Raw genomic sequence first — 14,105 nt, forward strand, 5'->3', positions numbered from 1 at the left:
AGATATTGGTGCCAGAAGTCCCATATCTAAGTGCAATAGGCGCATTATTGTACTTGGCTCAATGCCCTAGACAGGACATCTCTTTCGATGTGAACTTGTTAGCTAGAAATAGCTCTGCGCCAACACGCAGCCACTGGAATGGCATAAAAGACATTTTTCGCTACCGTAGAGGTACGGCGGACATGGGCTTATTCTATCCCTATGAATCAAGGAATGGATCAAACCCACTTGATCCTCAGAATGATGCTCGCCTTGTTGTATATGCTGATACAGACTATCTATCAGACCCGCACAAGGCGCGTTCCCCAACTGGTTATGTCTTTGCCATTGGGAATACCGCAATTTCTTGGAGGTCTACAAAACAGACCCTTGTTGCTACCTCTTCGAATCATGCTGAGATTCTGGCTCTTCACGAAGCAGTATGTGAATGTATATGGTTGAGAGCCATCACAAAGCATGTTCAAAGCACATGTGGCCTGCATTCCACCACTGATGAGCCAACCACTATCCACGAGGATAATGTTGCTTGCATCGAGCAAATGAAGACAGGTTTCATCAAAGGAGACAACACCAAACATATTGCACCAAAGTTTTTCTTCAATCTGCAACAACAAGAGCATCAGAAGATTGAGGTCAAGCAGATTCGATCTGAAGACAATCGTGCAGACCTCTTCACGAAGTCACTACCAAAGTCTACATTCCAGAAGCATGTACAAGGTATTGGTCTACGTAAATTATCTGAATTACCTAACATGTAATTTTCAGGGGGAGTTGAAATCAGGGGGAGTATCCAGAAGCATACCCACTCGACCATCGTGTACTCTTTTGTCCTTCGTCCAGGGTTATTTTATCCCACTGGGTTTTATTACCTGGCAAGGTTTTAACGAGGCACATCTTTAGCATGGTCGCTCCATCCTGAAGATGTTTTGATTCAACATATATGCATTTGCTCATCTTTAATTTCCCTTCGACCACGGGTTTTTCCCACTGGGTTTACCGGGCAAGGTTTTGGTGTAGCAAATCTAAATGCATCCCTTTCCTAGACATGCTACCTACTTATGATGCTGATAAGAAGACTCCACTTATCTCCGAAGCTATAATATTGCTACTCCACACTCATGCGCGTTGTGCTCTTTTTCTCCTTCGACCAAGGCTGTTTTTCCCACAGGGTTTTTATTACTTGGCAAGGTTTTTAACGAGGCAACTTAAAAGCGCACAGCCTAGGCAACACTATTGACATGAAATATCCAAGGGGGAGTGTTGTAATTATTATGTTGGCTATATCATGTTAATAGGTTGTTGTAATGAGTTGTATGCAGATCTAGATCTAGATCGGAATGATTATGTCTACTAACAACCAATCTACAACTAGGGCTAATGATTTAGTGAGCTGTATGCTCTACCTTTGTAATCCTATTTATACTTCAATGTAATATGAATATAGAGAGACTACACTTGAATCTCCATTCTCTCTACAACATTACTCTCTCTCTCTCAAGTTCTTTGAGACAAAGCTCTCTCCATTTTCTGAAACAGTTTTATGTTCGTTTTACAACAAATAAGAGATTTTTGTTCCCACTAACACAATGTAAAGAGAAAAGACACTTTTAGGTTCAACTTAATTATCAAATTACGTCAATACCATTGACAATCTCTCTTCACCCTCTCTCCATTTCGACTCTGGCCGACGGAAACTCTCTCTCTCTCTCCCCCCCCCCCCCCTCGGTGTAGATCGCAGGTGCCGGAATCTATCCTCGTCGCGACCTCTGTTTTTGCTCACTGTGAGTTTCTCTCGTTGCAGATCGTTGGCGCCGGACTCTCTCCTCGTCGCCGCCTCGTTTTTGATCGCTGCGATTTTCTCTCGGTGCCGGATTCTCTGCCACATGCTCTCTGTCCTCCCTCAGCTCCGTCGTCGTGGGTGGCTTCATCATCGTGTCCTCTCGACGATTTCGTAATTTCCTGTTTTGGCTCAGCACCACTTGCCTGAAGACGACTTCCGGTGGTCTGCAATCGGAGAGAAGGGACAAGGGGACGTGGGTGCCCAGATCATTTTCTGGGTGCCCAATCAAATATATATATATTTTTTTTTGTAAACTATGGACAGAAAACGTTTTATCATCTCGTAATATAGGGCTATTGGGGGGCAATAGACGTTTTGAATTGATGTAATCTCCTCTTTTTTTTTTCTTTTCTGTAATCAAAGTTTTATTTGTCTAAATTTAGAGAGATTAGTTCTCATTCTGGAGACTGAAAGTCCTATTGGGAGGCAATAGACGTCTATTATGGGGCAATACATGGCTGATAGTCGTCTATTGGGGGGCAATAGACGTCTATTAGGGTGCAACGTGCAATAGACTATTGGGGCAATAGACGTCTATTGGGGGGCAATAAAGGTCTATTGCCCCTCTATTAGGGGACAATAGATGTTTATTGGGGGCAAAAAAACATTTCCGGTGAGATTTTCGGCAAATTCCGGTGGGCAGCGGCCGGTGACCGGAATCCGGCGAAAGTTGGCCGGATTTCGGCGGCCGGTGAGCGGGCTCCGGCGAAGTCTCCTATGGTTTCTCTCTCTCTCTAAGTTTCAAAGGGGTGAGGGTAAAATGGTATTTAAAAAAAATTAAAAAACAAAAAAAAAATCTTAATGGGATATTAGGGAAGACCTCCTTAGAGTGTTTTGAATAAGAGAGAATTAAAAAAACTTAATGGGGTAAGTGGGAAAAAAATCTCTAAAAATGGGGTAAATAGACAAAAACCCCTTTAATCAATTCAGATCTTAAACTCTTATGGTGCGTTTGGATGAGAAAAGTATGAAATTCCTAGGAATTCATAAATGATGGAATCTTTAACTCCATCAATCTAAATTTGCATTAATTGCAATTTTTATTGTTTGGTTGTATCTATTTAGGATTTGAAATGTGTAATAAATTAAGAAATTTTAAAACAAATAAAAAATAAAATAGAAAAAAGCCTTGTTTTGGAAATGAAAATTGAATACTGTAAAGAATTCGTAAATGACACCTATTTTTGTAGAAATTGAAGTGGGGAATTTAAATAATAAATTCCTTCATTTTTTTTCACTGAGAAATTTAAAATTTTCAATCTGATAATGCTAAACGAGGGATTTGGCTTTTAGGAATTATGAAATTCTCACTTTCAATTAAATTGCATCATTTTTTCCCTCATTCAAACACAAATTCATTGTAAAATCAATAGTCAGGGGTGGTTGGTGGTTCTTATTTTTTTTGTTTTTAAGGAAAATATGAACTGATCAATCAATGTGTACAATGAGAAGCAATAAAGCTTCTAATATCAGGCGGGACATGCCCACTCCATGGGAAATTAAAAGAAGAATGTAAAGCAAGTTTAGCTAAAATGCTAAATTATGGGCAGCCATATTGGCTTCACGATATATATGTTTCAAAGAAGAACCAACTAACACCACAAAAGATATCCTCTATTATACGACCCAAATTGAAAGGTACATACTTCTGATTTTTAATTATTATCGTCTCCCCAGAATGTGAAGATTGATGAATCCATTCGGCTACAGTAAAAACAAGTGGAATAAGGTAAAATGACTTTCTGTTCACTAGATGTATTCAGTAAAAGATTAATTAATTTCAGACATTTGAGTTTTTTGGGGTTTTTTTATTTATAAAAAATAAAATAAATTATAATTTGATAGAGAAACTTGAACCCCATTTCGGGGTGAGGATGGGAGTCAGAAATGTATGTGGATAAGCTTCTAGGTTCCCTGTTAATGAGAAATAATTAGGAAAGGGGTTAATTTTCCTAGTTGGACTTGGAGGAAGTGTCTCTTGCAGGAATAGGATTGGACTTGGGAAGTGTCAAAAGTCTTTTCCTTGCAGGAATAGGATTTTCTCTTTTCTAGAGTCGGTTGGGTAACTGGTGTTGCTATAAAGGAGGAAGTTGGACGCGTCAAAGTCTTTCCTTCAAGGAATAGGATTTTCTCTTTCCTATGGTCAGTTGGATAACTGGTGCCCTATATAAAGGGGTAGTGTAGCACAGCCAAACCATCACTCTGTTTTGTTATTCAAAGGGGAAATATCTCTCCAGTGTTGTTGAGAAATTGTAATTGTACTTGTGAAATATTATTCTTATAGGCACAAATTTTGTTGCCTTAGTGCCTTGTTTTTTTTATATCGATAAATTTTGTTTAATCTCGGTTCTCCTTCTACCTTATTTGATTTCCATTGCACTGTGCAAGGGTTTTCTTTTTTGATTAATTGTGCTAGCGTTATTAGTATAGTATCAAATTAGTATAATCTGTGAAAATGGGTCCAATTTCACTGTCTGGACCAACGGAGTTCGATGTAATGAAAAGTAGTGAACTTGAAAGGTATTTGCGCAACGATGCCGGGCTTTATGAGTGTAGGGAGGAGTCTCTGATTAGAGAGGAAGTTCTCGGAAGACTTGACGAGATTGTTAAGCAATGGGTTAAAGCAATTAGCCGAGCCAAAGGTTTCGATGAGGAATTTGTAGAAGAAGCAAATGCTAAGGTCTTCACCTTTGGGTCATACAGGCTAGGAGTTCATAGCCCTGGTGCAGATATAGATACACTCTGCGTGGGACCGGCATATGTAACTCGAGAAGAGGGTTTCTTTGGGGAGCTGTATAAGATGTTGTCTGAGATGCCAGAAGAAGTAACTGAGTTGAATCCTGTGCATGAAGCTCACGTTCCAGTTCTCAAGTTCAAGTTCAATGGGGTTTCGATAGACCTCGTTTATGCACGACTATCGCTTTCAGTTATTCCTGAAGACTTGGATTTGTCACAAGACTCAATCCTACAACATGTCAGTGCTGGTGATGAACAAACTGTTCGAAGCCTCAATGGTTGTAGAGTTACGGACCAAATTCTGAAGTTGGTCCCAAACATTCAGACTTTCCGCACAACATTAAGATGCATTAGGTTATGGGCAAAGCATCGCTGTGTTTATTCGAATGTTGCAGGGTTTCTTGGTGGTATAAACTGGGCATTGCTTGTGGCTTTCATATGCCAACTTTACCCAAATGCATTGCCTAGTCTACTAGTGTCTCGGTTCTTCAGGGTCTATACTCAGTGGCGTTGGCCAAATCCAGTATTGCTCTGCCCTATCAAAGAAGGGCTTGGACTTCAGGTTTGGGATCCAAGAAGAAATGTAAGGGATAGGTACCATTTGATGCCTATAATTACTCCAGCTTATCCTTCCATGAACTCTAGCTACAATGTGTCGCGGAGTACTTTGCGTATCATGTTAGGGGAGTTTCAGAGGGGAAATGACATTTGTAAGGCCATGGAGGCAGAAAATAAGGATGCTGATTGGGGTACCCTTTTCGAGTCATATGCTTTCTTTGACGCATATAAGAATTACTTGCAGATAGACATAAGTGCAGGAGGTGCTGATGACTTCAGGAAATGGAAAGGCTGGGTCGAGTCTCGGATCCGTCAACTAACACTGAAAGTTGAGAATGAAACTGGCGGCATGTTGCAGTGTCACCCACACCCTGGTGATTTTCCAGACAAGACCCTACCTTATCATAGCTCATTCTTCATGGGACTACAGCGTACCCAACAAGTTCCGGTCAAAGGAGGTGAGCCGGTTCATTTAGGGAGATGTGTTGATGAATTTAAGTGGGCTGTGAATGCTTATACTTCAAGGAAGACTGGAATGGACATTCGTGTATCCCATGTAAAGCGCAGGGACATCCCTAATTTTTTATTTCCTGGAGGGATCCGACCTTTGCATACATCTAAAACAACTTGGGAGAGAAGGCAACGTTCCCCTCAACCGGAGGCTTCCCGCGATATAGCTCAATGTCAGTCTAAAACAACTGTTCTAGATGGGACAGATGGAGGTCAGAAGAGAAAAAGGCAGGAGAATGGTGATGCAGAGACCGACTCCTCATCAAGGCACCCCAAGTCTGTGAGGTGCAACCCACCGATCAACACTGTTGTCGCCGATGCATCAAGTTCTAAACAAGCAGAGAAGCTGGCACGGAAGCCACATGTTCCGGACCAAGTTTTGCCAAAAGAACTGGATGAGCTTGAAGATGATAGAGATCAAGTCAAAGACTTTGCTGGTGGGAACATGAAGGACAGTCACACAATGGGGGCAATAAAATCTAACAATCGAGCTGGTCCTTCCACTGCTTGTTCATATATTGGGGACTTGGAGGAACTTGAGTTTAATGAAATTAAGGTGCCGTACTATCAAACCCCTTCTGAACCTGTGGCGAAGCCAATCATCAGAGTGAATTTCATTACATTGGCCAGTGGAACATGTTGAGTACTCAAATCATATATGTACAGAAAAAAAAAATCTCAATTAATTTTTTCACATTTTTCTATGTATGTATGTATGAACAATTATTGAAAGTTAATGAAAGGATTATTCTTATTATTTCTGGCTTTTGAGTATTAATTTCTTGCTTATTTCCGTTGTTAACTTGAGACGAAGCTAAATGTCTGTCATGTCAAAGATGTGTCTTTGGTCAATCGATTCCTGCATACTCTGTATCCTTATACTTTGCTTAAAAAGCACCACAAATTTGTGAGTAAAAAAATTCTGGAGAAAATGTTAATTGTGTGAAATAAAAAAAAATAAAAAAATAAAAAAGACATAGTATAGGACATATTGTGTTGTAGACTTACAGTCCAACCCTAACTAGTAATTACATTATCTTTTTTGAGTAAAAGTAATTACATTATCAAAGACGCGTAGTATGAACACTAGCTTTTCCTATTCCAATACAATTAAAACACTTCAGCATAACTTTACTTACAGCCCAAGAAAATAAATGATTAAATAGGCATGAATCTAAATTGGAGCAAGAATCTTTCTTTTAAATTAATACTCGGTTATTTTTTCTTTTCTTCCCCGTATGAGCTTTAGGTGGCAGCCATGTCTTCGAGTATGAGTTTGGGGAAGAGCTCTAGGGCACCCATAACTAGTCTTACCGACGAAAAAGATATCAAGGCCGCTTTTAGTCTCTGTTTTATGAAGCATGTGGTGCTTGATTCTGCAAAAGAGATACAGAAATTGGAGGACACGAAGCTCAAGTCTGTTGGCCATATTAGGGTATACCCGAATCCCGAAACCAAACCAAGGGCACTGCAAATCGAAAAACAAGAGGAAGACACTGTCAATGTTGCACAAGGCTTGTCCAGAAAGCAGCAACCACAACAAGGTCCTAAGCGGAAAGCGGTGCACACTGAAGAACAAGAAGCTATGAATGGAGCAAAACCACAGCAAGGTTTGTTCTATGGAGACTATACCCCTCCTAATCTCCCACCAGTCCCAAGCCTACACAAATTGATTGAAATTTGCAGCGAGCCTTTTGAGAAGCAATTGACATGTAGTGATGTGAGGGATGACCAGTCAAGGCTAGCTATGAGCAAAGAAGATGTGCAAAAGCATCTAATGCCATTGTTGAATGAGAGTGAAGATCTTAACGAAGGAATTGACGTGACGACTTATGATTTGGCCGGTAAGGAGTACCCCATGAAGTTCAAAACTTGGGTGTCCAAGATTCATGTCTTAACTGGAGGATGGAAAGTTTTTTGCCGTGATCATCAATTGGTTCAGACACAACATTTTGTCACAGTGTGGATGTTTCGGAATATTGCAACCGGCAATCTTTGCTTCGTAATCGAGGTGAGAAGGTTGCCGGTGTTTGAAACCATCAAGAGAAGAAGAATAAGGCAGAATTGAGCCACCACCATTAACCGAAAAGGTTTAGTATAGTGATCACTGACCCTTCTGTTTCAGCGTATTGGAGCAGGTTCCTAGTGCCCATTTAATTATAGATTTGTGTTTTGGGCTAATGTAGTCTTAAGCCCCCATCTTTTGGTTAGTGTTTGGGGAGAACATATATATATAAATATAAATACAGTTGTGAGAATAATAGTATTTTGAAGATTTAAGAAATCTATTTGTCTCCTGGTCTCTCATGTTTTTCTTTAATTCATCGTTGTGCTTCTCACAGATGTGAGGTTCCCTATCTCATTGTTCATGAAAGTTTGACATGTATTTGGTAACTGAGTCACCATAGTTGTCCTGTCTATGATTGAACAGTATGACTGACGCCTCAGATCATTGTGGTTTTGACAGTTTCTGAACGAAAATGGAAGACAACTAAATCCGATATTATGATGCCATTCTATGCTCTAATAGAGTAATAGCTAATAAAACAAATCTAGAGAGTTAATCTACATTATTCATTTCCAGATGTTTCAGCATCTCTTCACCTACACTACTGCAATACAAGGGTGGAAACTGACACTTTCTACCAGTCATCTGGATTCAATAGCAGAAGTTTCGGAGCCTCTTAGAAATGATCTACGCCACCATATCTGGAAGGCTTTGCTGAGGTTAGGGCAGTCGGTGCTGTGCTTTGAGAAATATCGAAACCATTCCATAAAAAGCATATACTGCTGCTTCAATGGTAGCGTAAGGAGTGTCTGACCCAGAGCTTCCTCCAAACTCTTTATGTCAAGCCCCTTCCGACATCTCTGCAGCCAACCAAAATCCAAAAGCATTGGACCAAACCATGCCTGAAGAAGCCCTGATCTCGACTCTGACCGGCATTGTAGTTTTCGGGTCCCCATTGCAACAAACAAAATTGCAGAAACTCGGCTCAGCTCATACCTGACCATAGGAGAAGTTATGCCATGCATTTTAAGAAGTTCTCCCTGCTCAGCCCATATATCCACAAAATCTTCAGCCATTTGCCGATCAAGCAGGATGTCCAGCAGCCAGTTGATATTATCAACCTGCCTTGAGACACGTTCTATCATAGGCTTACCTGTCTCCTTCACAGTTTTCTGATGAGAAATGTTGCCAGTGGCCTCCTCAAAAAGACTAACTAGTGAAGACAGACATGATCGACATACACCATAAATATCTTCCTTATTTAGGTCATGATGGTCCTTCTCATACACTGAACTTCTGCACAGGAGACCCTTGACTAACAACTTCAGCTCATGCCTTGCATTTGCATCTGTACAAGTGGTGATAGATGAAACAAGTTGTCTGGATAAGTTTTGTTGAGAATCGACAGAGTCAAGCAAGTAAAGTCTGGCCAAGATGTCTCTAGTAGTTGCATCATCAAACTTAAACCTTGTAAACAGGTTCCTAAGTTTCTCCTCTTCTTCCTCAGTCCAAGGAACAGCCTCAAGATATTTTAAACAGGACAAGACACCCTTAGTGAACATGATGCCTGCAGATACCTAGCAATAATAGACAAGGACCCATTAACAGTGTGCACTGATATAAATAACATACCCCCATAGAAAATCTCATACAATGTAGGTATTTTTAAGTGAGGAAGAACTTTAATAAAACTCCAACGTATACCAAGACTCCCCTTGGAAAAAATAAATAACACTACACTACATGAGCCGGTGGTCTAAGGTTCAACCTCATGTGTTCATGTCATAATATGTGTACCTTTTTCACATGAGCAAGAAAGATGTTTTCAAAAAGAAAGGTATGCACATACAACCAATGCTAAAAAAAAAAAAATGGAAAAGGGTGAATGATAATCTGATATGACAAGCATGAAATGAAAACCAAGCAAAAGCAGAAAAAAGTTAAAGTCCCAGCAGAGCAGTTCAACTTCATTAGTGAAGACAATCTCAAGAGATCTGCAAGCTAATGGAAACATGTCTGTGCATTATAGACTGAAATTTGCCAAGTTTATTAATTACCAAAGCAATATCCCAACATTGCATCACCACAATAACTGAGAATCCACACTTGGTGGGGTAAAAACAGATTAGTACCCTTCTTAATGGTTTTCCAGACTCTACGAGTCATAGAATATCTTACTTCTGTTAGTCTTTAGTCCCTTGGTCTGTGACCACATAACATAACTTTTGGTAGCTATAATCTCAAGACAAGGTAACTCAAGAAAAGAAATAACCCCCACAACCTCCTACCATCACCACCGTCAGTCTAACCATCAATCAAGACACGCAAAGTAGAATACATAGTGCACTACATGTTAGCATACAGGTATTTCAATTCATTAAAGGGTCGAATTCGTATCATCCAACTTCCACATTTTCCTTCCATTTCCAACTTCCTTGCATTCACACAGCAAACAGCATACTTCCTAAACTGAGATAACAATGAATCTATACATAGAAAGTATCAAATTCAGGAAAAAAAAGGAAAGTGGGCACTGACCTCAAGCACATCAATAACCCTATACACCCCAATCCTGAAGAGGCGCTTGGTGATGTCATCATCCTCAAACATGAGCTCAATGGCTTCTCTAAAAACTGACAAATTCTCCACCTCAGGCACCTCAATTCGACACATTTTCGACCCCGAAGACGACGCCGCCGACGACGACCCATTATTACTCTTTCTATACTCACTGATCAATCCGGCGAAAAGCTCCGAATTCGAACTCAGAACGTCGGCGCTGAGCTCAAGAACCAAACCCCCGCCCCTCTTCCCTCTCAAATTCAACCTCACATCGAACACATTGCACTCGGAGCTCGACACGCTCTCGGCTCTCACCTGGGCCGGGGCCCGGAAGCTCTGGGATCTCATCTGGGCGGCGGCGGAATCGACGGTGGGAGGCGGAGGAGGAGATGGGGCGGGGCCCAGTTGCTGGATCGGGCTGGAATCGATTGGGGAGACGCGACCCGGGGACAAGATCCGACGGGGGTCGATCCGGCCCACCAGGCTCAACCCGGATTTGGTGCTCTGGGGGGAGCTGGGGACGGAGTTGGAGTTGGGTTTGGAGAAAGTGTCGTACTTTTGGAGGGGTTTGGAGAGTTTAGGGTTGGAGAAGGATTCGGGGCTTGAGGGTGGGTCTGTGAATGAGCAACACCATGATCGTCGGCGAGAGCTCATCAGCTGCTTTCGTCGGGAGATGTCGTCCATTGGGGTCCGCTAGCTTTAGAAATTGTGTCAGCTCAGCTCACGGGTTCAGATATAGAGAGAGAGTGAGAGGGTGTTGCTTGTTGGAGTTGGCCTGGGATGAAGAGACTAGAGAGAGAGAGATGCTTTGTTTAGCTTTGGTGGTGTCACAACTCACAAGACAGACACACATTCATTTGCTTTTTTCTTGGGAATGGTGCGGCGTTTTGGAGTTTTGTTCGGTATGGTGGTTGGTGTGTTTTTTTTTTCAACTATTAAAATACTCCATAACTTCTTTAGCAGATATCGACCGATAATTTTGAGTCACTTTCATTAGAGAAACCACGAAACAAAGCTTGTCGGATGCTAGCTGCCTTTGCCGATATACTTTGCAGAAGCTACCAAAGGATTATCATCACTGTCTCTGATTAGTAATTACAAAACCAATAATAGTTTGACTTATCTTGTACGTGGCGCTGAACCATCACAGGTGATTTTCACTACATTAGGAATTTAGGATCTGGAGGTTATCCACTTAATGATTTCATGCACATTACTTGACATGATAAAGGCTTGACCTTCCAATAGGAAGAAGCCATAGTAGCAATTCGATAAGCGCATGCATTGCATAGGGTCTATATTTTTCCGAGGAACGATCACGGGTATATATGTGAGCACTACGAGACGATCGACAAGCCAATCTATGATACTGTAGATGCATGGAAATAAGTTTCTAGTTGGGAGTCAAAAGCACGCAAAATGTAAGTACTGCCTTCAAGACATTGCTTCTGATTCGTATGACAATGGTTAATTCTAGTAGTATTAAGAGGCGTATAAATACAGTTTGTAAAAAGTATCATGGTATGATTGACTTAGAAAAGTTCAAGTAAGTATTCACCAGCGATAGGAACCTTAAAGAACCTTCTCTAGTGATGAGGGTATAGACTGCACCCTAAACTCAAGAAGCTTGCTTGACAGGTGTAGTAGAGATGATATTTTATAGCTGGGCTGCCATTTAATTAGTCACATCAAGGACAGATTTAAGAAATTATGTAGAGCCGCATGTCCAAGGTTTATTCTAGCATGTATATGAGTGGTTGTGAAATCGTTTTGGAAGATGTATGAAGAAGAAAAGAAAAAATTAGGCAGGAGCTAGCTAGCCACTATGTGTGTTTAACGACCGATACGTGGATCGGTTCTAAAGATCAATTATATGGTGTTGATTACACATTTCACTGATGGTGGCTAGAAAGTGCACAAAAGAATTCTAAACTTTTATGTAATTTCTAATTATTGGGGATAAGCATAGGAAAAATTTTAGAAACATGCTTGATAAATTGGTCTATAAAAAGAGTCTTCACTAAATATGTTGATAATACATCGGCAATCAAGGTGGCTATTGTTTACATTTGAAAGAAAATGACTAATTAGGAAAAAAAACCACATGTTTTAGGAGGCAAGAAGCATGGTGGCAGCAGCTCTGGTTCAAGAAGCATGAGTGGTGAGATGACTAACTTGTTGGATAATTGAGAAAGGGAGCTTGAAGATTTTGATCAAGTTGTTGTGACACATGATGTAGATAGGTATTTGCTGGATCCAATTGAGAAGCCTCCAAGAGGTTCAGACTTTAAAATTTTGTTGGTGGAAGCTTAATGGAAGAAAGTATCCAAACCTTGCAGTAGTTGTCAAGGAGGTGCTAGCAATCCAAGTTTAATAGTTGCTAGTGAATCTTGCTTCAGCAAATCCATAACTGGTTGAAGCATTGATATGTTTCTAAATATGGACAAGGTCAAAGAGCATTCAAAGCATATCATAAATATCAAATTTTATTAACGAGTTGAGACATGTATTGTTGTTTATGAATTTTTTCCATTATCTACTCTAAATATTTCATAATTTCATTTAATATGTTTTCTAAGATGTGAATTTGATGACTTATTGTGTGATCTGTGTAGAACATGCACTTAAAGACATTGCCTCAAGTGAGTAAGCAAAAAAGACATGACATCGTAGGCTAGCTTATGTGTCTTATACTTCAACAAGAACAAAAAATTGAACCAAAGTCATTTACTTTAGTATTTTATTTTAGAATTGTGAAAATAATAAGTAAATAACTTCTTATCACTACTAGAGAAAACCCAATCAAGGACGAAATCAGTTTGGCTCTAAAAGCTGAGAATTCATCCCAAAAAAATATTTGAGACGGAATCGTTTTGTGGCTAAAGTCGTCTCCTAATGCTCGTCCCTAATTATTAAAAACAATGGCTGATAAATTTCGTCTCCTAATGCATTTGGAGAAGAAAATAAAATTGTCCCTTATTCAACAAAATTTCATCCCGAAATCTCATTCAAGTTGGCGGGAAAATTAACTATATATAAATGACACCAATCAGATGAATAAGGGACAAAACTCATTCTGTCTCTTATTATTTTCAAATTTTAAATTATTTTCAAATTTAATGGCTTCAATCAGACGAATAAGGGACAATTAAAACCAGGCAAATAGTGAATTTGACATAAATTCATATACAAATGAGCAAAGACAAACCCCAATTCCATTAATATAAGACGGCTAAAGTTCAAACACTAGGAAAATTCTACAAAATGTTAACGTATGACATGCATACAATTGCCTTAAAAGTGGTAATTTGAGTCCTCAAAATAGTAATATTAGTCCTCAAAGTGGTAACATGAGTCCTTAAAGTGATAAATTTTCTTAGTTACCACATGAGTCCTCAAAATAGTAATATTAGTCCTCAAAGTGGTAACATAAGTCCTTAAAGTGGTAAATTTTCTTAGTTTACCATATGAGTCCTCAAAATAGTAATATTAGTCCTCAAAGTGGTAACATGAGTCCTTAAAGTGGTAAAAATAGTTGATGTATGAGAAATGTTAACATACTATAGCTTTACCCCAAACACTAATAGGCTGCAACATAGTTTAAGATAAGACCTTCTAAACCACAGCACACCAGCAACTGAATACAATGTTTATTTGAAATGCTTATCTAACTCGAGTACAATATTTCATTTGCATATGCAAAACTTGAGGTGTCATAATCATTTCATCTTGGCAATAAAGAGGCTCTACTTCTGCCCTCCAGAGTAATTCCTAACCAGCTTCGCCTTCCATCCACCAACCATGTCATTGTGGTCCTCCTGAATATATTTTGATGGCAAAGACTCAGAAATTCATGAATGCATAGAACTGTAATAGTATAACAAATGCATA

General features: G+C 39.8%; 3 protein-coding genes across 3 annotated transcripts; 2 read left to right on the top strand and 1 right to left on the bottom strand.

The window, feature by feature from the left end:
* The first annotated feature begins 4,304 nt into the window (after positions 1–4,304).
* On the top strand, positions 4,305–6,287 carry LOC133725724 (nuclear poly(A) polymerase 1-like). Its single transcript, XM_062153090.1, has one exon. It carries the CDS (start codon positions 4,338–4,340, stop codon positions 6,285–6,287), a length of 1,950 nt encoding a protein of 649 aa, XP_062009074.1. The 5' UTR covers positions 4,305–4,337.
* A 592-nt stretch (positions 6,288–6,879) lies between these two features.
* On the top strand, positions 6,880–7,770 carry LOC133738396 (uncharacterized). The gene has a single exon (XM_062165934.1). The coding sequence runs from the start codon at positions 6,903–6,905 to the stop codon at positions 7,710–7,712; it is 810 nt and encodes a 269-aa protein (XP_062021918.1). The 5' UTR covers positions 6,880–6,902; the 3' UTR covers positions 7,713–7,770.
* Positions 7,771–8,125: 355 nt separating this feature from the next.
* Positions 8,126–11,086, bottom strand: LOC133724552 (BTB/POZ domain-containing protein At2g13690). The gene is made up of 2 exons (XM_062151313.1): positions 10,191–11,086; positions 8,126–9,229 (listed from the first exon to the last, which is right to left on the bottom strand). Exons 1-2 carry the CDS (start codon positions 10,896–10,898, stop codon positions 8,294–8,296), a joined length of 1,644 nt encoding a protein of 547 aa, XP_062007297.1. The 5' UTR covers positions 10,899–11,086; the 3' UTR covers positions 8,126–8,293.
* Between the last annotated feature and the right edge of the window lie 3,019 nt (positions 11,087–14,105).

Source organism: Rosa rugosa, chromosome 1 (genome assembly GCF_958449725.1).
Source record: "Rosa rugosa chromosome 1, drRosRugo1.1, whole genome shotgun sequence".
Taxonomy (NCBI): Eukaryota; Viridiplantae; Streptophyta; class Magnoliopsida; order Rosales; family Rosaceae; genus Rosa; species Rosa rugosa.

Coding starts and splice junctions, on each gene's coding strand:
- LOC133724552 (XM_062151313.1), bottom strand. CDS start 10,898: ATGGACGACATCTCCCGACGAAAGCAGCTGATGAGCTCTCGCCGACGA. Junction 9,230..10,190: donor GGGTTATTGATGTGCTTGAG/GTCAGTGCCCAC, acceptor TATTATTGCTAG/GTATCTGCAGGCATCATGTT.
- LOC133725724 (XM_062153090.1), top strand. CDS start 4,338: ATGAAAAGTAGTGAACTTGAAAGGTATTTGCGCAACGATGCCGGGCTT.
- LOC133738396 (XM_062165934.1), top strand. CDS start 6,903: ATGTCTTCGAGTATGAGTTTGGGGAAGAGCTCTAGGGCACCCATAACT.